The sequence below is a fragment of the Petaurus breviceps genome, unplaced genomic scaffold (assembly GCF_028583685.1).
Source record: "Petaurus breviceps papuanus isolate PSGF00001 unplaced genomic scaffold, PetGlider_PUasm1.0 90604, whole genome shotgun sequence".
NCBI lineage: Eukaryota > Metazoa > Chordata > Mammalia > Diprotodontia > Petauridae > Petaurus > Petaurus breviceps.
In genome coordinates this window covers 6,079,942-6,106,381 of record NW_027187285.1, presented here as the reverse complement: position 1 = coordinate 6,106,381, position 26,440 = coordinate 6,079,942, and the positions used below count along the sequence as shown (strand labels likewise).

The following is a 26,440-nucleotide window of genomic DNA, read 5'->3' as shown; positions in this document are numbered from 1 at the left end:
TTATCTTTCTGTGCTACCTCATTATGCTTAACACAGTTTTAGAGTTGAAGCGTGGAGAAGCACTGTATTTTGAAGTTACTTGAAAGAGAAAAAACAAAACAATATATTGCAACATGTATATGACATAATTTTATAGTATTTGACTTCCCAAGCTAATAAGAAACTAGTCAAAAACATTTCTACTTAGACCATTCATTTGCATAGGCAATCGCATATGAAAGAATGAAAAAGCATTTGTAAAGTAGTTACTTTGTGCGAAGTACTTTGCTAAGGCTACAAGTACAAAGTGAAACAATTCTTGCCTTCAAGGAAATTGTAATAAGAGGAAACAAAAGGCTACAGAAAAGTGATGAGGATGGGATGGTTTGGTTTGGGCTGTCAGGGGATGGTGATAGGGGACTATTAATTGGCACAGTCTTTGCATTAGCAATGTCAATACTGTTTTGATTACAGTTCCAGATCCAGAAAGAGGTGGGAGGATTGTGTTAGGAGAGATGGCAAAGTCTAGTGGGTGCAGAGGCAGGCAGTGTGGATAACCCTAGATAATGGTCCAAGTGGATTGTTAATCATAGCTGGGACTAGCCAGCCAGAGGAGGCCACCAGTCAGAACCACCCAGTCCCCAGGGTAAGAGATCCCTAACTGAGAAGGATTGTACCCAAGAAAGTTCAGCATCAAGCAAGACCACACCAGTGGACCAGAGATCATGCAAATGTCAAAAAAGTGACTGGGCTGGAAACAGAGTAATGCATAATGCAGATTTTATTTCTTTTATAATATATGTAGGTACTATTTTTGCTTTATTAAAATTATGCAAAAACACAAAACACAGTTTTAAATATCTTTATGACCAATATCCTGTAAAGGTCAGAAGATGCCATTATTCCATGAAAGTAGACCTAGACCTTTTCCTCTACAAAAACATGTATATTAATTACTCTTATACTTATTACTCTCAACTAGAAATGAGGGAAAGAGCTTTAAAACATTTGTTTCCAAATTTAAAATAGGGATTTAAATATTTTAAATAGTTACATAAAACTGAATGATATACTTCATAATTTTGTATTTTAATAGTTGCCTATTCATAATATTTGAACATTTTAATTTACTCTTTTTTAAAAACGCAAAATGAAGTTGCTTTTTACTTATGTGACTCTCAATTGTTTTTGTTATAGAATATTGCCCCTTACTTAAAGATGCCCAGTCCCTGCATTATTATTTTTTAAACTATATACATTGATAATAAACAAAACTAGCTATTTTTAAAATCTAATAGTATATGTTGGAAGCCTGTATCACAGGACAAAATAGTGTGATTAAGGACTTTCAGAGTGTACAGAAATATTAATAAAGGACACTGAATATTTCATAAAATGCTATAAAGTAGTATACTTTATATTACAAAAAAACTAATGTTTCTTTATTTACTAGCATTGAATATTGGTTCCGCTGTATGGATTTGGATGGGGATGGTGTGCTCTCCATGTATGAACTTGAATATTTCTATGAAGAACAGTGTGAAAGAATGGAAGCCATGGGTATTGAACCATTGCCATTCCATGACTTGCTCTGCCAGATGCTTGACCTGGTGAAGCCAGAACTTGATGGTAATATTGATTTATTGTTGCACCCAGTCCTTTTATAGTAATTACTGTTATTAGTAGTAGATGTTTATATAATCTTTTAAAGTCTCAAAATGTGGGCGGCCAGGTGGCACAGTGAGTAAGAGCACTGGCCCCAGAGTCGGGATGACCTGGGATCGAATCTGGGCCCAGATACTTAGCACCCACCCAGAAATAACTGGCCATGTAACCTTGAGCAAGTTCTTAACCCCAATTGCTTAAAATAAATAAATAAAGTCTCAAAATGCTTTACATACATTATTGCATTTAAGCTTTGTAACAATCCTAAAAGGTAGATAAACAGATAAGGAAATTGGGGCTCATAAAAGTTAAATCATAGGTTCAGCTTTACATGCAGGTAATGCAAAATCCAAATTCATGTCTTGTGATTTTGAACCTGTTGTTCTTTCTACTACACCAAACTTTACAGAATGCATATGTTTGTTGAATGGCATAACCCAAAACGACTAAATTGTTTAACTCTTCAAATTCTTCCTTAGAGTATCTCAAGTTTATTGAGGACAAGAGCTCTTTCATGTATTCTTTACCAAAGTTAGCATTTCTAATACAGTGTAACTGTGAACTAAGTTATTTATAATAAACGTTCTGTCAGGGGAAGAAATGGATTTTCATAATAATAAAATGTGTACCTATTGTTTTTAAACTGGACAAAATTTTTTTCACTTCATAAGCTTTTGATGAAATTACAGACTTTGCTCTTTATGCAGGTAAAATAACTCTTAGAGACCTGAAGAGATGCAGAATGGCTCATATTTTTTATGACACCTTCTTTAATCTGGAGAAATACCTGGACCATGAACAGAGAGATCCCTTTGCAGTGCAAAAGGTATTGTTGTAATTTAATATGATTACAAATGATATAAGACCATAGGTATATATATTTAGAGCAGGAAAAGTGCCACAGAGTCACATTTTATAATTTGCCCCCAAAAAACCTATATTCTTTTTTAAAATAATTTTTATTTTTGTTACTCTGAACTTGACCATACACCCATAAAAACTGGAAAAGAAGGACTATGTGTAAAACTAAGATTCTCTTCTGGTCAATTTTAGCGTTTACAATCCATATAGTCAGCAACTCATCAAACAGAAATGGAAGCTGGGGGAAATAACTTGTTTGTGATCACACAACTGCTACTTGAGACACAACTAGACACTCACTTAATCTTCTTTCCACTATGCCACATAGCTGAAAAAGCCAAATCACTCCCGTGTCACAGAAGTCTGAGGTCTTTCAATCAAGTTTTACACTCTCTATACATTTAACACCTTTGGGAATTCTAAAAATAGCACAGAAATAGATATAAACCTGGGAATTAATTTTTATGTCCAGGTGATGAGCATCTTCCATGATTAAAAATAACTATTAAAAATAATTTGAGTCAAGTTGTGAAAATAACTCAGCACATTCAGGTATCACATTAGTACATCATTATAACATGGAGGTAACCCTGGGTTCTTAAAAGGTATACTAGTGGAATGCATTCTTTGACAGTTTCTACCACATTAGAAAAGGTTTGAGTGTGAGCCCAACGATAGAATATCTCTACTGTCCCAGGAAAAACTATTGATGGAGTACAGAGAAGCTCATCATCAGAAGGTTGGCCACCAAAGAGAAAGAGGACGTTTTTGGTTTTGGTTTTTGGTCACAGTAGTCCATGAAATTCAAAATGCAAAAGAGACTCAGTCCTTTATAACCTTCTTCTTCCACACTGTCAGGTTAATAGAAAAGGGAATTAGTTTTTAGAATCCATGTAAACATGCAACCTTTGTCTAACAGTCAGCAAATTTGTATACTCCTGGGGGAAGAGAACCACATCCTTTATACATATCATTGTAATAAATTAAACTAGAGGACATAAAAATGTTACAAGTACATGGAAAAGGTGGCTAAAAGGTTCACATCAAAAATTCAAATAAAAGAGTTGTCAGAGTTGGTTTTGTTCTGTACTAAAATGGAACAAAATGGTCATTTGATGAAACACTTACCTAGGAAATGGAAACAAACTGCTTATGAATTATGAAAGCACATGTGTGAACACTCATTGCAAAGATTGGGAAAACTTGAGAAATTCTCTGAAGAATCTTTCAGACTTAGTTGTCAAAGTAAGTATTAAATTAACAAAAGGATAAAGATGAGACAACATCTATAATTAGAGCACTACCAGCCCAACCAGGGCATATGAACAAACACTTCTTAAAAGAACTACAAACTATTTAATAAAGTATGTGAAAGAAGGCTTAAAATCACGAATAAGATAAATTCAAATTAAGATAACCTGGAGAATTGTTTTCTTTTTTATTGTGAAGTTAACAGTCATCACCAAATATGTTTCAGTATACAGAAAAGAACAAGAAGTTTGTGTTAAACCCAAGGAATTTTCAAGTACAGTTGTTTTTTTAAGATTAATGCTAGATATTATTCTTCTGTTAACGTAGCCTAAAATCACATTTTTTTTTGGTTGTCAACTATAATTTTTTACATTGCTAAAATCCCATGAGCCCTTTTTACATGAACTATCATTTAGCCAAATCTCAACCTGTACAGTAGTATGGTTGGGTTTTTTTTTTTTATGGGGGAGGAGGGAGTATGAACCACATATATAGGATTTTACATTTATTAACTATAATCTTATAAGATTTAACTCATTGTTCCAGTCTGTCATCCACTGTAATAATTATCCTCACCTCTCAGTTTTGTGTAGTCTGAAAATTTGATAAGCATGTTATATAAATCTCTATTCAAGTGTTTGAAACAGTTCTTCAGCACTCCACTAAAGACCATCCTTCAAATTTACTTCATTAAATCAATCACTATTCTTTGGGTAGTCACTGACACTTCTAGATCTACCTAACTAGACTTCTACCCCATCCACAATTTTCCATCTTAACTTTGGTAGATTTGATCTCCCTGAAGCAGCTATTTCCCTCCAGTGTTACAAAGTCATCACATCATTCATTTTCATAAAGTACCACTGACTACACAGTATTTTACCAAGTTAATGAAATCAAGAGGAATTACTAGAGAGAACTAACTAAACATAAAAGACTCCAGTCCCTCAAGATCTAATTATGGTAATAAGATATTTTTATAATTAAAATATTTGTACAGAAGTCTAGAGAATTGCTTTGTGTGATTCCAGCCAAAGCTGGATTAAAGGTGATTAAAAATTTTTGTTTAGTCAAGAGAATTCCTTCAGAGGATAATTCAATACTTTGATGGATCCATGATTTCACTGATGTGATACTCCAAAGATCTGAATTACAGTCTATCCAAACTTTCTCATCCTTTGAGATTCTTACACATGTCCTCTGGTAAATTTCCACAGGGGAAATTCATTGCCAAAATTTTGAAGCCTACTTTCACCCGTCATGTATCTTTCCATTACTCTTTGGGTGACCTGTATCATTAATCCTTTGGAGACTTTGATTTTCTATGACTCTTAGCCATGTTGGAGTCAAATAGCTCTCTTGTGTACTCTTTGACCTACGTAGCTATGAAGGATGCAGACTACTTTCAAAGTTAACATTTTGCTGATTTATTTGATGAACATAAAAGATTATTGCCAGTTTGACAAGTCATCCTCATTAAGTTTGACTTCTCCATTGTGGCATTAAGCCTTCCAAAATACAAATGACCCTAGAGCTTTGCAGAAGTATTGAGTAACTTACAATGATTTTGAGAATTTAATTATAAGGAGGTGTTGCAGTTGGTGAGAAACACAACACACTTATACTGTCATGGTTTGGTAAGAAGTATTTTTGTCCTTTTCCCAATCTCTTTATTTGTGTAATCCATTGTTAAGTTTTCCTTTCTCTCAGCTGAGGAACATGAGGACTGGTTTAACCAGTCAGGGGATGGAACTGATACTAATTTTTGTGATATAAGAATATGCCTAACATGCACCTGTTGAAGTGAAACATTTTCCAGATAATTTTTTATTCTAAAACATTATCTTCCAATACATTTAGTTTTCATCATGAGTGCTTTGTCTAAAACTTATTTCATTTCTTTTATCTCTTTCTTTTCTTTATTTAGGATGTTGAGAATGATAGCCCTGAACCTTCTGATTGGGACAGATATGCTGCTGAAGAGTATGAAATTCTTGTTGCAGAGGAATCTGCTAATGAGCAGTTACAAGAAGGGTAGGTGGAATTCTCCCTACGTCTCCGAATTTTTTGAGCTATTTCTCAGAATGTGACCTCATGATGATTCCTTTATTGCTCTGGCCTTCTAGAGAGGCAGGGTGTACTGGATGCTTCTGGAGGCAGGGAAGTAGACAGTGAAGTCAAGTCAAGAAGCTTTTGTTAAGCATCTCCTCTGTGAAAGGCATCTGGGGCCTGCCTCAAGGAGAAGGCCCTCTGTTATCTTTCCTGCTTTATTTCCTCTTAGAAATCCAGCCAGAATCTGAGGATCCCCCAATACTAACATGAAGAACTCCCTCCTGCCTTCCCTACCCCTGAGGCTCATACTAATCCTCTGTCCATACTCAATAAATTTTGGCACAGATATTACGAGGTTAGGTGTGTGTAGCAGCGCCCTTCTCTACTCCAATTCGGTTTTATGACTATCAGAACAAGAACCTAAATACTCTGAAATTTCCATTGTACCATTAACTCCTAGAATTTCCCTGTGGGTTTGGTCTTCTCCCTAATGTTCTCCCTTCTCCCTTTTACTATGTCTATATCTTCTTTGTACGGTCATTTGCATATTGTCTCCACTTTTAGACTATGAACTCTTTGAATGAAGGGGGACTATTTTTTTCCTTTCTTTGTGTCTTCAGCACTTAGTACAGTGTCTGGCACATAGTAAGCCCTTAAGAAACACCTGTGGCCTGGAATTACTCTAATACTTAATCCCTCCAGGGACTCAGTTCACTACATAATTTGTTTTATCTTTTGCATTTTTTTTTGCCTTTTTTTTTTTGGAGAGCAATTAGGGAAGTGACTTGCCCAAGGTCACATGGCTAGTTTTTGTGTTAAGTGTCTGAGGCCACATTTGAACTCAGGTCCTTCTGACTTCAGGGCTGGTGCTCTATTCACTGTGCCACCTTGCCGTCCCTATAAATTGTTTTTTCTTACCTGAACTGGGACCTCACTACATAGTAGTCCTTTCCTGATTAATCCCCTATTACATTACCCATAGTAGCTTTTCACTATGTCCTCCTGGATGCTCCCTTCCTTGGACTCTATCCTGGGCCATCTTTTCTATAATCTCTTTCTTAGTGATTCTGTCAGTTCTCATGGGTTCTTGGTGGTGGGGGGGGGCGGGGGGGGCGTGGAGAAGAACCTGGAATCAGGAAGACCTAAGTTCAAATATGACCTCAGACACTTATTAGCTGTGTGATCCTGGGCAAGTCATTTAAGCCTGTTTGGCTTAATTTCCTCATCTGTAAAATGAGCTAGAGAAGGAAATGGCAAAATATTCTAGTCTCTTGTCAAGAAAATCCTAAATGGGGTCATGAAGATTCAGACAGAACTGAAATGACTGAACAACCATACATACATATACATACACATACACACACACACACACATATGTATGTATACTCCTAATAATTTTCCAGGCATTGAGTCACAGATCACCAAATGCCTCCTAGATAACTTCACCTGGATGTTTCCTAAATATTTAAAAATGGAACTCATTATCTTACCCCCCGAAACTATCTCCTCCAAATTTCCTTATTTCTGTGAAGGGCACTATCACCCATCCTTCTGGTTATCAACCTCTGTGACATTTCTGATTCCTCACTCTTCCTCCTGCTGCATATCCATTCAGTTGACAAGCTTATCAATTCTCTCTCTACAACATAATCTGCCCCCTTCTCTCCATTCAGTCACCACCCTAATTTACCTTTCACTTTATTTTTGTAAAAGCCTTTAGAGGCTTTTATAAGAGGCTGTCTTCTAGACTTTCCCTTTCCCCTTACATCCTCCACATAGCGGACATATTAATATTCTTTTTTTTAAGGGTTAACCATCTTACTTTAATCAAACATGTATCATTTACCTACTTCAGGGAGAATAGTCAGCACCCTAAACTTCAGAGAATTCAAACAGAAGTTACAAGGAGACGAAAATAGAGACAGAGAAAATAACACAGTTCAGCAGACAGAGCTTCCAACTGTCTGACCATTACATACATACATAGTTGCCAGAGAGAAAAGCACCAACATCTGGGTTTTCAAAGCCGGGGGGCTCAATGGCTGCCCAGAGTCTCATCTGGCCAAATCATATAAGTCTTCCCATAAGTGAGCCCCCCAAATGGATCTTCTTAAAACACAAGTCTGACCATTTCAACCCTTGTTCAAGAGGCTCCCAGTGGCTCTATATTGTCTGTAGGCTAAAATATGAATGCTTCTGTTTGGCATATAAAGATGATCACAACCTGCTTCCTTTCTGTCTTTCCAGACGTATTTCACATCCTTCCCCTTAATTAACTCTACATTCCAAACAAACTGACATACGTGCTTTCCCCCGACCTGTTGTTTCATCTCCCACCTCCATGTCTTTGCCCCAGCTGTCTCCTGTGTCAGAAATGTACTTCCTCCTTAACTTCACCTCTTAGGATTCTTAGCTGCCTTCAGGTCTTAGGTCAGCACTGCTTGAGAGAGGAAACCTTTCCTGATCTTCCTAGTTGTCAGTGTATTATTCCTCAATCAACAAGTATTTATTAATCACCGACTTCCTATGTGCCAGATACTGTACTAACAATGCAGACACAAAGAGCGAAGCATCTCCAACAGAGGAAAAAACAAGTGGCTGTAAAAATATATAGCCTAAATAGAAACTCAAAACATGCATATGTTGCAAAGTAGTTAAATATAACAAATGGATATAAAATATATAATCTAAAGTAAAAAATGCAGTATGCAGAGTTTAAGTACAACAAATGGATATGAAAATAGATAATCTAGATATAAAATAAAAATGCAAATATATATAAAATAGTTAAGTGTAACAAATTGACATAAAAATATAATCTAAATATGAAGCCAAAATGTAAATGTATACAAAGCAGTTAAATACAAGGTAGTTTGGGAGAGAGAACACAAACAGATGAAACAATCAGGAAAGGCTTCATGCAGAAGACAGCATTTGAACTACTTCTTAAACTCTACAATGAAAAGGATTCTGAGCTAGAGATAAGAGAGTACACTCCAGTCATGGGGTACAGAAGAGAGATGTGTGAGGAACAGAAAGAAAGCCACTTTGGTTGGATTACAGGAGGGAAATGATATCCAATGAGGCTGGAAAGATAGGCTTTAAAAGCTAAAGAGAGAAGTTTATGTTTTATCCTAGATGCAAAAGGAAGCTACTGGAGTTGGTTAAGTAATAGTCATGGGCAGTTACGTCTAAGGACAGTGACTTTGGCAGCAGTGTGTAGGATAGGCTGGAGCAAAAAAACATTTTTGACCAGTTAGGAGGTTGTTGCAATTATCTAGGCAAGAGGTGGTGAGGGCCTGCATTAAGGTGATAGATGCATGAGTGGACAGAACAGGACATCTTGGAGGCAAGATATGTTGAAGAGGTAGAAACAGCAAGATTTAGAAACAGATTGGATCTGGGATGGGGGAGTGTGAGATGTCCAGGAAAATTCTTAAAGACTACAAACTTGAGACACTGGAATGATGATGATGTCTTTGAGAGAAATAGGTAAGTGTGGAAGAGGATAAGGTTTAGGGGAAAGGATAATGAGTTCAGTTTTACACAGGTTGAATTTAAGATGTCTCTAGGACATCAAATTTGAAATGCCCAGTAAGCAAATGAGGAGGCAAGACTAAACTTCTGGGGAGAGACTGGTGCTGGGTATATGTCTGCAAATTATTTAGATGGAAGATAATAAAACCCATGAGAGCTGATGAAATTACCGTAAGAGAGAATATAGAACAGAGGTTCTTAACCTTTTTGTGCATCACAGTCTCTTCTGAGAATAATATTTTAAATGCATGAAATACAAAGAATTACAAATAAAATCAATGGAACTGAAATACAATTATCAAAATACTTCTTAAAAGACAATTCATGAGCTGTGTGACCTTGGGCAAATCACTTAACCCCAAATGCCCTGCATTGCCCCCTCCAAAAAAAAAAATTTAATGAATTTAAGAAACCCTAGTAGAGAGGAATAAGAGAAGTCCCAGGATAGAATGTTGAAGAATACCCATTGTTGTGGGGAGAGGAATGATGTGGATGAGTTACCAACAGAAACTTAGAAGGGATGGTTAGACAGGTAGAAAGTAAATGTGGAGGGGAGGGGAGAAGGGTGCAGAGCCAAGATGGCAGAAAAAAAGCAGGGACTTGCTGGGCAAGTCACTTAACCCCAATTACCCTGCCTTTCCCCCTCCAAATACCTTTAAAAACTGACTCTAAACAAATTATAGAGCAACAGAAACCAAAAAGACACAGTGAAACAAATTTGTAGCCACAGATAACTTGAATGGTCAACGGGAGAGTTCTGTTGCAAGAGTCTGGGAAAGGAGCACAATCCAGTATGGCCTGCGCCAGCACAAACCAGGACCCGGCAAACCTGGAGCAGACCTCAGGGGACGGAAACACTGGAAGCTGAGTCGGTGTCCATACTGCTCAACCCACAAACGCCAAAGGCAGCTTAGAAAATCAGTGGGAAAGGTCTGTCAGACCTGGGTGAGAGAGAAGCACAGACCAGCCCCAGCCACAGTGCAGCCCTGGGGCAGTGGCAGCAGCTGCTTCCGAGCTCTCGGCCTACAGACAGTAAGGGGATCAAACAGCTGATCAGAAGGAGATTACAGGGATCTCTTTACTAGCATCTCATTACTGGCAGGATTCTGTTGCTTTGCCCTCACCTGGAACTGGGTCACAGTCCTGAGGCAAGAAAGGGCACTGGCATAGCAGAGCTTGTGGCAGCAGAGCAGTGGAGAGGGAACTCTCCTCATAGTTCTAGGGCAGAAAAGAGTGCTTGTGGTAACTCCCAGACAAGAGCACAGGCCAGGAAAGGAATAAACAGCTCTCCTTTGATCATACCACCTTGGAAGGACTGAAAATTTATAGGTCCCTAGAAGTATCTCTGAAAACAGCTGCACAAAACCCTTGAAGCTTGGGACTGTACACCCTCCACACTAGAAGCACAACCCTAAAGAGTTAAAAGTCAAGTAATCGGCTGGGAAAATGAGCAAAAGCAGGAAAAAAAAACCTCAGACTACAGAATCTTACTTTGGTGACAAGGAAGACAGAAACACACTCAGAAGAAAACAACAATATCAAAGCTCCTGCATCCAAAGCCTCCAAGAAAAATTAATTGATCTCAGGCAATGAAAGAGCTAAAAAAGGATTCTGAAAACCAGGTAAGAGAAGTTGAGGAAAAATTGGGAAGAGAAATGGTAGTGATTCAAGAAAATCATGAAAAATGAGTAAAGAGCTTTCTAAAGGAGACCCCCCACCCAAAAAAATGCAGAAAATAACACCTTAAAAAATAGACTAGACCAAATGGCAAAAAGCCACTGAGGAGAAGAATGACTTAAAGAGCAGAATCTGCCAAATGGAAAAGGAGATCCAAAAGCTCACTGAAGAAAATAATTCCTTAAAAATCAGAATGGAGCAGGAAGTTAATGATTATGAGAAATCAAGAAATTATAAAACTAAAAGAATGAAAAAATAAAAGCATGAAATATCTCATTGGAAAAACAACTGACCTGGAAAATAGATCCAGGAGAGATAATTTTAAAATTATTGGACTAACTGAAAACCATGATCAAAAAAAGAGCCTCGACATCATCTTTCAAGAAATTATCAAGGAAAACTGCCCTGATATTCTAGAACTAAAGAGTAAAATAGAAATTAAAAGAATGCATCATATCACCTCATGAAAGAGATCCCAGAAGGAAAACTCCCAGGAATATTATAGCCACTTCCAGAGTTCCCAGGTCAAGAAGAAAATACTGCAAGCAGCCAGAAAGAAACAATTCAAGTATTATAGAATCACAATCGGGATAACACAAGATTTAGCAGCTTCTACATTAAGGGCTCAGAGGGTTGGAATATGATATTCTGTAAGTCAAAGGAGTTAGAATTATAACCAAAAATCAGCTACTCAGCAAAACTGAGTGTTATCAATGAGGGGGAAAATTAACATTCAGTGATATTGAGGAATTTAATGCATTCTTTAGAAGCCAGAGCTAAATAGAAAAACTGACTTTCAAATACAAGACTCAAGAGAAGCATGAAAAGGTAAACAGGAAAGAGAAATAATAAGGGGCTTATTAAAGTGGAACTGTTTATATTCCTATATGGAAAGATGAGACCTTTCTCGTTATTAGGGTTGTTGGAGGCAATATACATAGAAGGCACAGGTTGAGTTGAATTATGAAAGGTTGATATCTGAAAAATAAAATTAATGGGTGAGAGAGGAAGGTTCTGGGAGGAGAAAGGTAGAGGTAGAATGAGGTAAATTATCTCACATAAAAGAGGCAAAAAAAAGCTTTTATAATGGAGGGGAAGAGGAGGGAGGTGAGAGGGAATAGGTGAACTTTTTCTCATCGGATTTTGGCTTGAGGGAATAACATACACTCTCAATTGGATATAGAAATCCATCTTGGGGCTGCTAGGTGGCGCAGTGAGTAAAGCACCAGCCCCAGAGTCAGGAGGACCCAAGTTTGGTTCCCGCCTTAGACACTTACCCACAAAAAAAAAAAACTAGCCATGTAACCTTGGGCAAATTACTTAACCCCAATTGCCCTGCAAAAGGCAAAAACAAACAAACAAAAACAACTAAACTCTTGGGGCAGCTAGGTGGTGCAGTGAGTAAAGCACCGGCCCTGGAATCAGGAGGACCCGAGTTCAGTTCTGGCCTCAGACACTTAACACCCACACAAAAAAACTAGCCATGTAACCTTGGGCAAGTTACTTAACCCCAATTACCCTCCAAAAAGGCAAAAAAAAAAGTTTAGAAATCCATCTTACTCTACAGGAAAGTAGAGGGGAAGGGAATGGAGGGGGGGTAATAGAAGGGAGGGCAGATTGAGGGGAAGGGGTAATCAGAAGCAAATACTTTTGAGGAGGGACAGAGTCAAAGGAGAGAATAGAATAAATGGGGGCAGGCAGGATAGGATGGAGGGAAATATAGTTAGTCTTTTACAACATGACTATTATTGAAGTGTTTTGCATGATTACACATATATTACCTATATTGAATTGCTTGCCCCCTGAATGTGGGGAGGGAGAGAGGAAGTGAGAATTTGGAACTCAAACTTTTTTTTTGCTTTTTTTTTTTTTTTGGAGGGCAGTTGGGGTTAAGTGACTTGCCCAAGGTCACAGGCTAGTTTTTGTGTTAAGTGTCTGAGGCCGAATTTGAACTCAGGTCCTCCTGACTCCAAGGCTGGTGCTGTATTCACTTCGCCACCTAGCCACCCAGAACTCAAACATTTTTTAAAAATAATGTTAAAAATTGTTTTTACATGCAACTAGGAAGTATGATACACAGGTGTGATAGTAATGGAATATAAAGATCCCCCTGTATTGGCTTGGTTTTCAAATTGATTGTGTTAAAACCCAGAGCTTGTTAATCCCACCTGTGGGATGTACTTGTTGATGTAAAAAGAGAGTCCTGAACTGGTATTTTGAACCTTGGGAAGTTACCTTTCCTTTACATTACATTACAACAGGCAGTGGGGTATAGAAATTTAGCTTACCCTACAGGAAAATAGAGGGGGAAGAGAATAAAAGGGGGTGGGGGGTGGTGATTGGAAGGTAGATTGGGGGAAGGGGTAATCAGAATGCAGACCATCATGGGGTGAGAGAAGGGGAGAGATGGAGAGAAAATTTGTAACTCACAATCTTGTAGAAGTAGATGTTGAAAACTAAAATATAAATAAGTTGGAAAAAAAAAACCTTAAATTCAGGGCAGAAAAGTAAATCGGAAGACAGTGGTGTCACAAAAACTCAGAGAATGGTCAACCATGTACAGTGCAGCAGAAAGGTCAAGAATGAGGAGGTCTGAGAAAAAACCATCAAATGTGGCAACTAAGATCATTGATAACTTTGAAGGGAACAGTTTCAAGTGAGTGATGAGTTGGGAAGTCTGATTACAAAGGGCTGAAAAGAGTAAAGGAAGTGGAGACAACTTTTTTAAGGAGTTTGGCTGAAAAAGGGAGTAAAGATACAGGACAGTAATATGAGGGGGTGGTATCTAATTCCCTCCAATGGAATATAAACTCCTTGCAGGCAGGCACTATTTTATTTCTGTGTCCTTCGGGCTTTGCACATGGTACATGCTCAATAAATGTTTGTTTCATTGAATTGACTCCTAATATGGCTACTCCTTCAAACATCATAGATTATTTAACCCATTCACACCTTCTTATCTTGTGAGACTCTTCTCTCACAGAATAATTCCATTATTTTCCATAGAGTCTACCCAATGTGCTAGAGACATTCCTCTAAATTCTTAACATTGCATGACTCCCAAGGGAACACATGGTTACCTGTGGTTATCTTTTCCTACCTAACCCTTTTTCTGGTCTTATTCTTCTTTAATGGGATGTTGTATACCAATTTTCTTCATTGGTAATTTGCTATAACCTTACTCATATCTACCCTACATCTTTCCATCTGGACTTGTTAAACATTAAACAAACACTGTAATTCATTGCATTCTAACATTCCTGTATAACTAAGCAATACATTTCCATTTTTCTCAAGCAGAATTGTAACAAAATATTTATATAATTTTATTTTTAAGTGAAGTATTTAAGAATAGGGTATGTTTATCCTAAGTTGGGAAACTAAGGTACAAAGAATCTGATTTTCCAAAAAGACAATAGGGAAGCTAGAATTGAAAATTGAGCATTTTAATTTTCCCCTTATGTAAAATAACAGTTTTGATGAAATAGTATTTTGACTGACCTGGAAGAGATCTTTGAGATGAAATAAATTATATAATTCCTTGATTCTAGGGAGTTAAAGCCACTAGCCTCCCCTATAAGATAGAGTTTAAATATTTAGGATTATATTTCAAAGTTAGATATCCCTTTCTCTTGTTATTGTTTTCAAATGCAATTAATATTGATAGATCACTGATCCTTAATTGATAGCTATCACACTAGCAGATAGTCTGATCTATTGAGTCAGATACTAAAAACTCATTTCTCACATATTCTTTCCTCTTAGCAATAACAAACTGTCCACTAAAAGGTTACCCTGGATTCAAAAAATACTATTTCATGAATGTAATTAAAACCTGAAAATACATTTGACGTGGTGAGGTAATGAATAAAGAATATGCCTTTTGCTCATTGTGTGCTCTAGTGTATTTGAAAAAAAAAATCCATTTTTTAAGACAGTGTCCAGAAATGCAGTGTTCTGGAGAAAGCCACAATTCCCCGAATACAAGACAAAGTGTGAGATAGAATCAAGGATGAAAACATTTAATAATAGAGCATGAGATATGACCTAGCAGTCACACTATTAGATATTTACAGTGTAGGTGAGGAAGCAAAGTTCCAATAAAGGTCTTTACCTTTCATTAGTAGTAAAGTTCAGAAACAAAGTAGGGGCATGTGAATAGGATAATAGACTAACAAACTGTAGAATCCAAAGGTAATAAATATAAAGTAAGGGATGACAAGTATAATCAGTATAGAGAAATGTGAAGATTTGCATGACAGTTCAGAATGCAGCAGAACAAAAGGTAGATAAAAGATAACTGAAAGCCAAAATCTGAGTAGCCAGAAAAACCAATAACAGTCCCAAAGTCAATGAAAATTGCCCTTTATTAAGCAGAGAAAGCAGCACTTCAGGGGAAGTCACTGTCACGGTCACTGTGTCAGCTGGATTTGCTTATTTTTGTTTCAAAGGGAGGAATGAATTTCATGCATCTGTGACACAGAAACCAAAGGCATGAATAGAACCTTCTTAAAAGCAATAGATCAGAGATTCCATAAGACACAATAACAAGAGGATAGATATGATTTGTTTGAAAGAAGCAGAAGCTACAATTTTTCTCACTAGAGAATAAACAAGTTTATTGGAGCCCCAGGATACTGTAATGACTGAACATTGTACTCAGTTCAAGAGGATAGAAGCAAAAAAGGAAGGGGAAAAATCAAACATTTATTTATATAGCAGTACTCAGGAACTATGCTAAATGCTTTTTTTATTTAAACAAATTTTTATCTCATTTGATCCAAAAACCCTAAGGTAAGTGCTGTTATTTCCCTATTTTACAGATGAAGGAACTGAGTTAAAGATTAAGTGACCTGTCCAGTGTCATACGACCATGTTTGAGCCCAGGCCTTCCAGCCCAGGGCTCTGTGCATTATGGTGTCACCTAGCAGCTGCCAGTGTTTTCTGCTTCCACAACCCGTCACCCAGACACAGAACAACTAGAAGTATAGGAACAGGAGTTCTGTCTGGGCATCAGCATTAGTAAACTCCTACATAGACCCTCCAGCCAAACTAGCCTCAGCCATGGGCCCACCCTGTAGTTTCATCCCAAGGTGTCAGAGGGTGAAACACACCCAGAAGATCATCTTCACCTGGAATTCTCGGCCCTGGATCTAAGTCCTGGGCAGCACAGGCCCTCCACCACTTCTAGTATGCTGACTTCACAGCTTAGTGTAGTCACAAATGTCACCTGAAATGAGAACATCTTCACTTGCCTCACATGATGAGATGGCCCTTCTTCTTGCAAAAAAAAAAAAAATCCTTCTACGTGCTGAAATGCCATTCTGTGCCATCTTGGCTAGTAGGTTGTCCCCTCCATCAGCCCCTCCCCCCCGCCCTTAGCCTTGTCTGTGGGCTGCTTCCCCACTCCCTGCATCCACGTTCATCCCTGCTCATTGTTATCCTGTATCTATTTCTCTTCCTTCTTGAGGTCCTCTACAGTAGGTGCTTCCACGTCCTCATTTCTTGACTCTTTACAGCATGACTTCTGACATGCAACCAAAGCTCACCAATAGTCTCAGGCATTGTCTGAGGGCCTTGATTCAGCCTCTCATAGCCTCCAGCCCATCAGACCATCACTTCTTAATCGCCTTTGCTGGAGCTTGCTCCTGGTCACATTGATGGGTGTGCTTCATGAGCTCCCATGATGATTGATTCTCAACTCTATTTATCCAGCCCTACCTTCTGTGCAGACCTCCAGTCTCACATCTTCAATTAAATGTGCAGTGGACATTTTAAATACATGTACAAAACTGAGCTGTAGAGGGCCCCGTCCTCCTAAATCCCTCAGGCTCACGTCCTCTGTCCCCCTCCACAGCCAATCCGTTGCCAAGGCTGTTAATTTCACCTTTGCAACCTCTCTCGAATACAGTCCTTCAGTTCTGACACGGCACAGGCTTTCATCCCTTCACACCTGCTCGGGGGTCAGCCTGCCACAAGTCTCTGCACTCTGGCCCATCCTCCAGTCATCTTCCAGGTCTGACCATGTGACCCCCCCATTCAGTCACTCAAGTAACACCCTATCACCTACAGGATCAAATGCAAAATGCCCGGCACTCAAAGCCCTTCGTAATATGTATCACCACCACCACCCCAACCTTTCCAGACTTCTGTTCCATGAGATCTTCAATCCAGTGACACTGACCTCTGCTGTTCTCACATAGGACACTAGGCATTTTTACTGGCTGAGCTTGAAATGCTTTCCCTTCTCCTCTCTTGGATCTGGATCTCTTGGCCTTGTGCCCCAACTAAAACTCCAAATTCTGTGGGAAGCCTTTTCTGATCCCACTTAATTCTAGTGCCTTCTGCTTATTCTCAACTTTTCCTGTATGTAGCTTATTTGTACAGTTCTTTGTATGTTGCCTCAGAGGCAACATGCAAACAACTGAGTTCCTTGAGAGTAGAGTCTGTCATTTCTTTTATTTTAATCCCAACATTTAGCGCACAGTACCTGCCACATAGTAGGTGTTTAACAAATGTTTGATGATATAGATATATTTAAAGAGTATCTTCAATTCTGCACTGATCATCCTCCATGACAGTGACAGACACCTCTGCATTCCATTTTACCTTACTATACCTTACTGATATTGATAATCAGAGGATCGTCACAATCAGAGGATCGTCACAGACATCTTTGGTTGCATTAATCAAGGAAGCATTTGTGATTTTAACATATTATGAGAGAGGGGCAGCTAGGTGGTGCAGTGAATAGAGCACCAGCCATGGAGTCAGGAGGACCCAAGTTCAAATCTTGCCTCAGACACTTAACACTTATTAGCTGTGTGAACTTGGGCAAGTCACTTAACCCCAATTGCCTTGCCTTCCCCCTCCAAAAAAAAAAAAAAGCAACCAAAAATCATTGGGAAAATGCTTTCTAAAAGAACAGTTAACACAATGGGATCTTTTATTCTTTATATATTTATGGACAAAGGTCTCAGATAAGAGTACCAAAAATTAACATGTATAGATGACATGAAACTGTGCCAAATGTTTAACATTTTTTGCCCTTTTTCTAGAATTCTGTGCTAGAGAAGCAGAATTGAGCCTACCTAAAACAGGAGATCATTTTGTATTTTTGTTTCATGAGTAAGTGATCAGACAACTGAGAAAGCAGACACCATCTGACCAGAACCATACTTGCAGGCTTCCCTATATGGTCATACCTGCCAGAGCTTAGGTTCTGTCAGACTTGCCTCCAAGTACTTAGGGTCACCTCCTTACCACCACAGGCAATGGAGGACTTTTGTAGATGGGTTAATTTTTAAAACAGACCGAAAATAACTTTCTAGAGCATTTTATGATTTTCAGAATGCTTTCGTGTATATATTTCATTTGATCTTCATTTGGAGGTTTAAAACAAACTAGTTAAAATAGATGTCACAAAGCTTAAGTACAAATGCCTGTTGAAGGTCTAAAGGGTTTTCTGCAACAGCCTTATTGACTATTTTACTCACATGAAATAGGAGCAAGTCACTTTTTACCTCTGATTAGACCTATTTGCGCAGTGGCTAAGATAGGGGAATTATTATTAAGGAAAGTCACAAGACATCAGAACTCCACAGACTAATGTGTCTGGATGACAGGATCAGGAGGCTCACTTCTGAAAAAAAAACCCATGGTAAAAAAATGTGATGGCAGGGGTGGCTAGGTGGTGCAATGAATAGAGCACCAGCCCTGAAGTCAGGAGGACCTGAGTTCAAATACAACCTCAGACACTTAATACTTACCATGTGACCTTGGGCAAGTCACTTTACTCGATTGCCCTACCTTCCCCCCTCCAAAAAGCAAAAAAAAAAAAAAATGTGATGGCTAATCAAGGGAGGCAGTTCTTGCCTTGTTGTTGGGCAAGAACACTCTGAAAAAGAAGGCAATAGCCTGATTGTAGGATTTGGACATTGATGTTGCACACACACAGAATGTTTAACTCCATGTAAATGTGAGTTGACAACATGGGGCCAGAGATGGGTGGACTTTTATAACTAGATTTTAGTACCAACACTAAGAAGTTTTACTGCTATATGTGTTTTCCCAGGTAGTTACTTCCACACTGGTATATATTATATGTTACACCTGTTTTTTGTATGGAGGTGAAGACTAAGATTCTATTGCTTACTTATTTTGAACTGGTTTATATTTGTGGTTTTTAAATGGTCTATGTATGAATAAAGCATGTGTGTGTACTAGAATGGGGACTTTTCCAGAGCTGAATGAAACCCTGGTTCTATATAACTGTAAAAAACCATCAGATAGAAACAAACAGGCACATACTGATAGAAGAAGTAACAACTAATGACCTAACAGTGGGTGAAAAGATAGAAAATTAAAGTTCCATTTCCTAAATATTATTAATATTCAATTTAGAGTAACAGAAATTTGTTCCCTTTCATAAATTATATAAAGGTAAAATTAAGCTCATCCTGTGTCTGAGTTAGTAAAAATTCAGAATTAGGAGCTATTTGCTTGAGTTTTACCCTATTAGCCTAGTATTTGATATCCCAAGTAACAGTTAATTATTGCACCTTTTCTGTGAATCTGAAGGGAAAAACATAATGGAAAATGATCCTACTTGACGTCAAACTAGTGATCTTTGGTAAAAACTGCATAAGCTACGTTAGGTTACACCCGATTTGGGTTATAGGAGGTTACACTCATTCTCACGCTAGGAAAAGTACAAATCTTATAAAAAAGGGAAAAATTGTGTCTAATCGGATGTGAAATCCTATCAGTTCTAACTTCTTCTGTCTAATCACACCCACTGCCCCAAAGTGTAGGTCTCCCCACCACCACCACACTTCCCGGAGCTGTGGGAATCTCCCTAAGGCACAGGTCTGACCGAGTTAGTGCCATCACCTCCAAGTAACAGGTGCCCCTGGCATTTACAGCATCCACAATCTAGTCTCAAGCCATCATAGCCTCATTTAATAATACCGCTTCTTCAGACTCCATATTCCAGCCAAGTTGGATTCCTGGTCATTCCTTGATGTCCTTCTGCCCTTTTTCTGCCATTTCATGCTTCCTTCACCATCTCCCTTGCTAGAACAGACTCTATATATCCACCATCAGTGCTTGTTGACATCTTTTTCCTTGAAGGTCAGTTGCTATTTCTTCCGAGATGTCTTCCCTAGACCTAGGCAGGCAAGCTAGTCTAACAAAAGGCACCTTTCAAAGGAGAGACAGAAGACAGCCCAAAATCAAACCACCAGCACTACTTGGCCACTCTGTCCCCTTGGACCCTGAGGGAGATGGGCCCAAGAGCCTTAGGAATAGCAGTACCTCCCAAACCAAGAGACCCTGTAGCCTGGTGCTCAAAGACATTTTTCAGGGAAACCACTGCTGTGGAGAAGGGGCTAGCCATTCAAAACAACTGCCGTACACACGGCAGGACAGCAAGCCTGGCCAAAAAACGACTATTTCCTTAAACTCTGATGGAGACAGCTGAGGACCCTGAACCCAAGAACATTTTGAAAACAGCAATACTTTCAGCCCAAAGCCATCATCCTGAGAAATGACCCCTACAGAGATACATCCTGGCAAATGCTTTTCCAAGAGCTACAATCACAGCTACTCAAATCCCAGAAAAGAAGGTTCTTGCCAACAGAATCAAGTGTCAAATGATTCAACATCAGCAACTGGTATCACTTTAGCAATGGAAATGATGTTAGAGGCACTGCCATCTGCTTGTCACAGCACCTTAAGGACCTTTCCTTCCGACTTGCAGCTAAAGCTTCCACATATTATTCCCTGATAGAGTGGGCGCCCTTTGAGAGCAGGGGCTGCCTTACTTTTCCTTTTTGTATCCCCAGTGCTACCTATCTAGTAGTAAGTTCCTACCTGTGTAATTCCTTTAATTCTGATCCCCAACAGTTAGAAAATCCCTTCCTCCTATTTTTTTTTTACCTCTCCTATATACTTTTCAGACTCTCATTAGTAGTGAATATACCTTTCTCCCTAAATTGTAAGCTCCTTGTAACCAGACAGGTTTTGTTTTAATTTTCTTACCACTGACACCTAGGAAATGCCTTATAAACAAACATCAGTCTATTCTGCCTCTTCACTATTAAATAAAATCAGCAACATGGTATTATAGAAAAATCAATGAACTACAAGTCAGCCAAGTTCTGGTGCCACTGCTACCTGCAAATTAAGTGACTTTGAGAAAATTAGTTGCCACCCTAAGTCTTTTTCTTTTCACAGCAGACTTCCAAGGAAAAGGTATTTATATTTGTCAACTTTTTCACTTCTTAACTCTTTGGAAGCTGGCTTTCTTCCCAAATAATGAAACTACCCTCTCCAAGGTTACCAATGCTCTCTTATTGCTAAACCCCAAAATCATTTCTCTATCCTCATTCTTCTTGACTCCTTTCATTCTAAATACTCTGTATTGCCTGGGATTTCTTGACTTGGTTTCTGTCTTGATTCTTTTCCTAACTCAGATTGAACCATCTTGATGTACTTTGTGGGTTCATCATCCATGCCCTCTGTTCCTTTTACATGGTTGTTTGCCAGGGGTCTGTCCTGTTTCTTCTTATTTCTTTATATTCTCTCACTGATTATCAATTGCCATAGATTCAACTGTCATCTCTCTTCAGGTTAACTCTGTAGTAGACATATCCAGTCCAGAGTTCCTGTCTTCAATCTTCCACTGCCTGGACACTATGCTAAGTGCTGGGGATACAAAGACAAAAATAATCTCTTCCCTCAAATGGCTTATGTTCTCATGCCATTCTCAATGTCAGACAAAACACATTAATAACTAGGCACAAAGAAAATGTATATAAAGCAAACAGGAAGACCATTTATTATGAGGAAAAAGGAATCCTTCAGAAGGTAGATTTGAGGGAGTCTTGAAGGAAGCAAAGAGATGAAGTGAAGAGTCAAAGAGCAAAGCATAGACCACAAGATGAGGTGTTTGAGGGCCATGGTAGCTGGGAGATGAGTTAAATATAACAGGATGGGAAGGGTAAGAATGGGTCAAGATATGAAAATCTTTAAGAGCCAAATAGTTTACTTTTGATCCCGGAGGTAACAGGGAGTCACTGGAGTACAGAGAGACCAATTAGAAGGCCGCTGCAGTAGTTAAGTGACATAGTGAATAAAGTGTTGGACTTGAAGTGAGGAAGACTTGAGTTCAAATCCTGCCTCAGATACTTGCTAGCTGTGTTACTTCATCTGTAAAATGGGGATTAGAGTACCTACCTTATAAGGTTAGAGAATCAAGTAATCTACATAAAATGTTTCTTTCACAAACCTTCTGGTACTATCTATATAGGTAATAATTCAATCTTATATTGATCTTTTCACAAATAACAGAAATGAAAAACTTTTATATATGATTACAAACATTTACATAAATATATTTTAACTTGTATTTCTCTACAAAAAATATTATGTAAGATATACTTAAAAGTTTCAATAACTATCTTTCCAACTTTTTAGTCAGTTTATTAAGTGCAGGCTATATGCCAGGTGCTGTGCTAAATGTTGGGGATACAAATTAAGGCCAAAAACAGTTCTTCCTTCATGATATAAATCAAGGGTAGTCTCAGAAGGAAAGCTTTAAGATTAAGGACTCAAAAATTCTGTCTTCTTCTCTTGTACAGACTTTCAGCTGCAAATTATCAGGCAAGAAATGAATGAAGGCCTGAACCAAGATGGTAGCCATGTGAATAAAGAAAAGAGAAAGTACCTGAGACATGTTGTAAAGGTAGAAACAACATGGCATTAGATAAGATTTGTGGAGGAAGCTGAAGATGACCCTAAGGTTCTGAGCCTAGATGACTAGAAGGATGATTGTGTTCTCATCCATAATAGAAAAGTGTACCCATCAGACTGGCTAAAATAAAAAAAAGTAAAATGACATGCTGGAGGGAAAAAGGTACACTAATGCATTGTTGATGGAATAATATATTGTCTGCATTCTGAAAAGTTCTTTGGAACTATGCCTTAAAAGTTACTAACCTCTCCATACTTATAGACCCCTACAATACCACAACTAGGTCTGTACCCCAAAAAGATACAAAAAAGCTGGGGGAAAGGACCCATACATACATAACTGTAGTAACTCTTTTTTTGTGGTAGAAAAGATCTGGAAACTTAAGGAGAAGGGTATCCACCAATCAAAGGGAATGGCTGAACAAATTATAGAATGTGAATGGACTACTGCTGTGTGTAAGAAATGATGAAAGGGGCAATTTCAGAAAAACCTGGTAAGACGTGTATAAACTGATGCAGAAAGAAATAAGCAGAACCAGTGGAACAATTTGTATAATAATACTGTAAAGACAAAAATCTAAGACATAAGAATTCAGATCAATGTAATGACTAGCCACAATTCCAGAGGTCCGGTGATAAAGAGGATATACACTCAGGGTACAGAATGGGATTTTTTTTTTAGACATAATTGGGGCGTTTGTTTGCTTGACTGTGCATTTCAGTTACAAGGATTTTCTTTTCTTTTTTTTTCTTTCTAATTGGAGAAGAGAAAAATGAATTATGTCAAATTTAGTTGGGAAGAGGTTAGGATTTAGAGAAAGAGATGAGTACTGTTTTAAGCATGTTGAGTTTGAGGTGTTAAAAGGCAGTTAATAATATGTGACTAGCACCTGAGGGAGAACAGGACTAGATATATACATTGGAATCATCTCTGCAGAGATAACTGAATGCATGAGAGCTGTTGAGCTCACCAAATAAAACAGTATCTAGGAAAAAAGGGCCCAAGAGAGCCATGGAGGTCAAAAGTTACTAACTGTGACATGAAGAATCAGCAAAGGAGACTGAGAAGCAGTTGAGCAGGTAGAAGCAAATTTGTTCCAAAAACCCGGAGAGGAGGTAATCCAGAGTCAAATGCAACATAGGTCAAGAAGGATAAAGACTGAGAAAAAGTTATTAATATGGCAATAAGAAATAATTACTAACCTTGGAGAACAGTTTCAGTCAAAGGAATCAGAAGCCAGACTGCAAGGGTTTATTTATAAGTGACTAAAAGGAGAGGCATGTGTGGCTTCAGATAGAAGTTTGGCCATTAATAATTCAGTAAACATTAAGTGCCTACACAGTGCTAAATGCTGGGAAGGACAAATGACTACTTATCTATTTGACTGGGGAGCTAGGGTCTAGGGGAAGCTTGTTCAGGATTGGGGGGAAAAGAGAGATGTGGGCATGTTTGTAGGCTTCAGAGAAAAAATAAATCAGGAGATTGAAGATTAGAGAGAATAGGTCCTAATTCCAACGATAAAGGGATAGGACAATCAAGAAGTGAAGTTTATCAGGGCATGGTGATTGGATAAGGGGACTGAGAGAGTAAGAGGGAAAAGATGTAACCAGTGCAGAGGCTTGAAAAAACTGAGGGGTAGAGAGGAACTAGAAGTCAGAGTGAGGATAAGTAAGAAGACACAGAAGGATGTAGAATGAATAAGAGTTATGATCACAACTTGTCAACATGGAAATAAAACACTGCTGCATAACAGAGGACATGACCATCTCATACCAGGAAGTATTTGAAACACCAACGTGTATGTTTCATCCCACCTAGTCTGGGAGGCGGTCAGAAGTTAGGATGAGAGAGTGTATATTAAAAGAAGGCACCGAATCTATTAAAGAGGATTTTCTAGTGGTAATTTGATTGCCATCAGGATCTGAATTAGTTAGCCATTGGAGAGCACCTAGCATATAGTGCCTGGCACACAGCACAAATGCTTCACATACAAATGCTAAACAAAATTTAATATAATGCATTGCTAAAAATCTCACTCCCTGTAGACAGTATAAGGCTAAAATCTAGTCTTTAGCTAATTAACTCTGGGGATGTTTAACTTGGAGAAGAAAGTAGGAGATATAATAACTATTTGAAAAGTAAACAAACCATGGAAGCAAGGTTTGTTCTGCTTGGCTTAAGAAGGGAGAACTAGAAGTAATGGAAGAAATCACTTAAAAAAAAAAAAAAGCAGATTTATTCTTGAAGGGAAAACTTGCAAACAACAACAGTGTCCGTAAATGAAATGGGATGCTTCAGAAGGTGGTCGGGTTTCCTCCTCACGGGAGATCCTCAAGCTGGAAAACCACTTGTCAGGTGTGTTGTGTAGAGGATTCTGTTCAGGGAGAGGATGGGCTAGGTGGCCTTGGAGCTCCTTCCCAACTCAGATTTAGATTCTGTGGAAAGAAATCAGGGGAAAGAATCAAAGAAAGGCCCACATACAGAAACTGGCTCAGTAACAAGAACCACCTGTCCAATGCAAAGAAGAAAAAGCATGGTTGGGGTTTAACATCTAAAGTTAATCTTTAAAGAGTTTGTTGAACTTTAGCCCAGGCCCTCAACCACCAGAGTTCAGGCTATATATATTTAACTGTCCCCAGTCTGGGCCCCTTCAGTGGTGCCCTCTGTACAGCACTGCATTCTGGCACCACACCCATTTTGCTGTTTCCCATGCCAATACCTCATCCTAAATCACCCTCTTCTTGAGACCCTTCCTTGGCCACAAAGCTTAGACAGAGTCACAAAAACACACAGACTGCTGGAGATTAAGATTTTCTTTGATTTCAGCCCTTTCTGGCTAGTTAGCAGCTGCATTTGTATTGATCTTCTGTTGATTTCCCAATATTTCCTCCCACAGTACCCAGGAAAACTTTCTTACTCTCCGCTAGCCAGTTACATCACATTTGTATGACCATATTTCAGGAACATCCAGCAGAACTTTAATACAGCATGAAATAGATTTGCCTCTCAAGCCATGCTGCCACTGTTCTTTTCAAATGCTAACCACTCAAACTTGCATTCTGTCCATCCACTTCCTCTTTCTGTGCATTCCACCAGTTTGCTGTTCCTCAGTTCTTTGTGTGTGTCCTCTACTTTGGAGAATTCATTGCCTTCCACAGCTTTTGCACTATGTCTCTATGCATCCAAGTTCTCCATTTGCTACTTCCCCTAAAATATTTTTTGGATGATACTTAGATCTTTATCTCCAAACCCAGTTTCCTTTCTAAGCTCATCCCCAATTTGTATTTGAATGTCTTACCATCACCCTGAACTCAGCATGCCCTTTCACCTCCTCTCCAATCCTTCCTCCACACAGTTGGCCAACATGATTTTCTTAAAACATCTATCAAACCTACTCAAAAACCTTTTATGGCTCCTTATGTTATCTCTAGGATAAATTAGAAACTCCAGTCTGGCCTGGTATCTGCCTTTTATTTATTATGCATGTTGTTTCCCACCAGTAAGCAAGTAAGCTTCTTGAGGGCAGGAAGCATCTTTTTATCCCTGGTACAAAACAGTGCCTTTCACTTAATGTTTAAGTGACATTGAAGCTGAAAATGAAACTCAACTTTCTCCATTAAAAAAAAAAAACTTTGCTACCAAAAGTATTATTACATTCCCAGT

At 38.5% G+C, this 26,440-nt stretch overlaps 1 protein-coding gene across 1 annotated transcript in view; it reads left to right on the top strand.

Moving 5' to 3' along the window:
- PPP2R3A (protein phosphatase 2 regulatory subunit B''alpha) overlaps positions 1-26,440 on the top strand; it is a 69,136-nt gene that overhangs the window by 38,708 nt on the left and 3,988 nt on the right. The window contains exons 8-10 of the mRNA XM_069063928.1: positions 1,433-1,608; positions 2,352-2,470; positions 5,684-5,790. Of these exons, the coding sequence (XP_068920029.1) occupies positions 1,433-1,608; positions 2,352-2,470; positions 5,684-5,790 (402 nt within the window). The remainder of the gene's footprint in view (positions 1-1,432; positions 1,609-2,351; positions 2,471-5,683; positions 5,791-26,440) is intronic.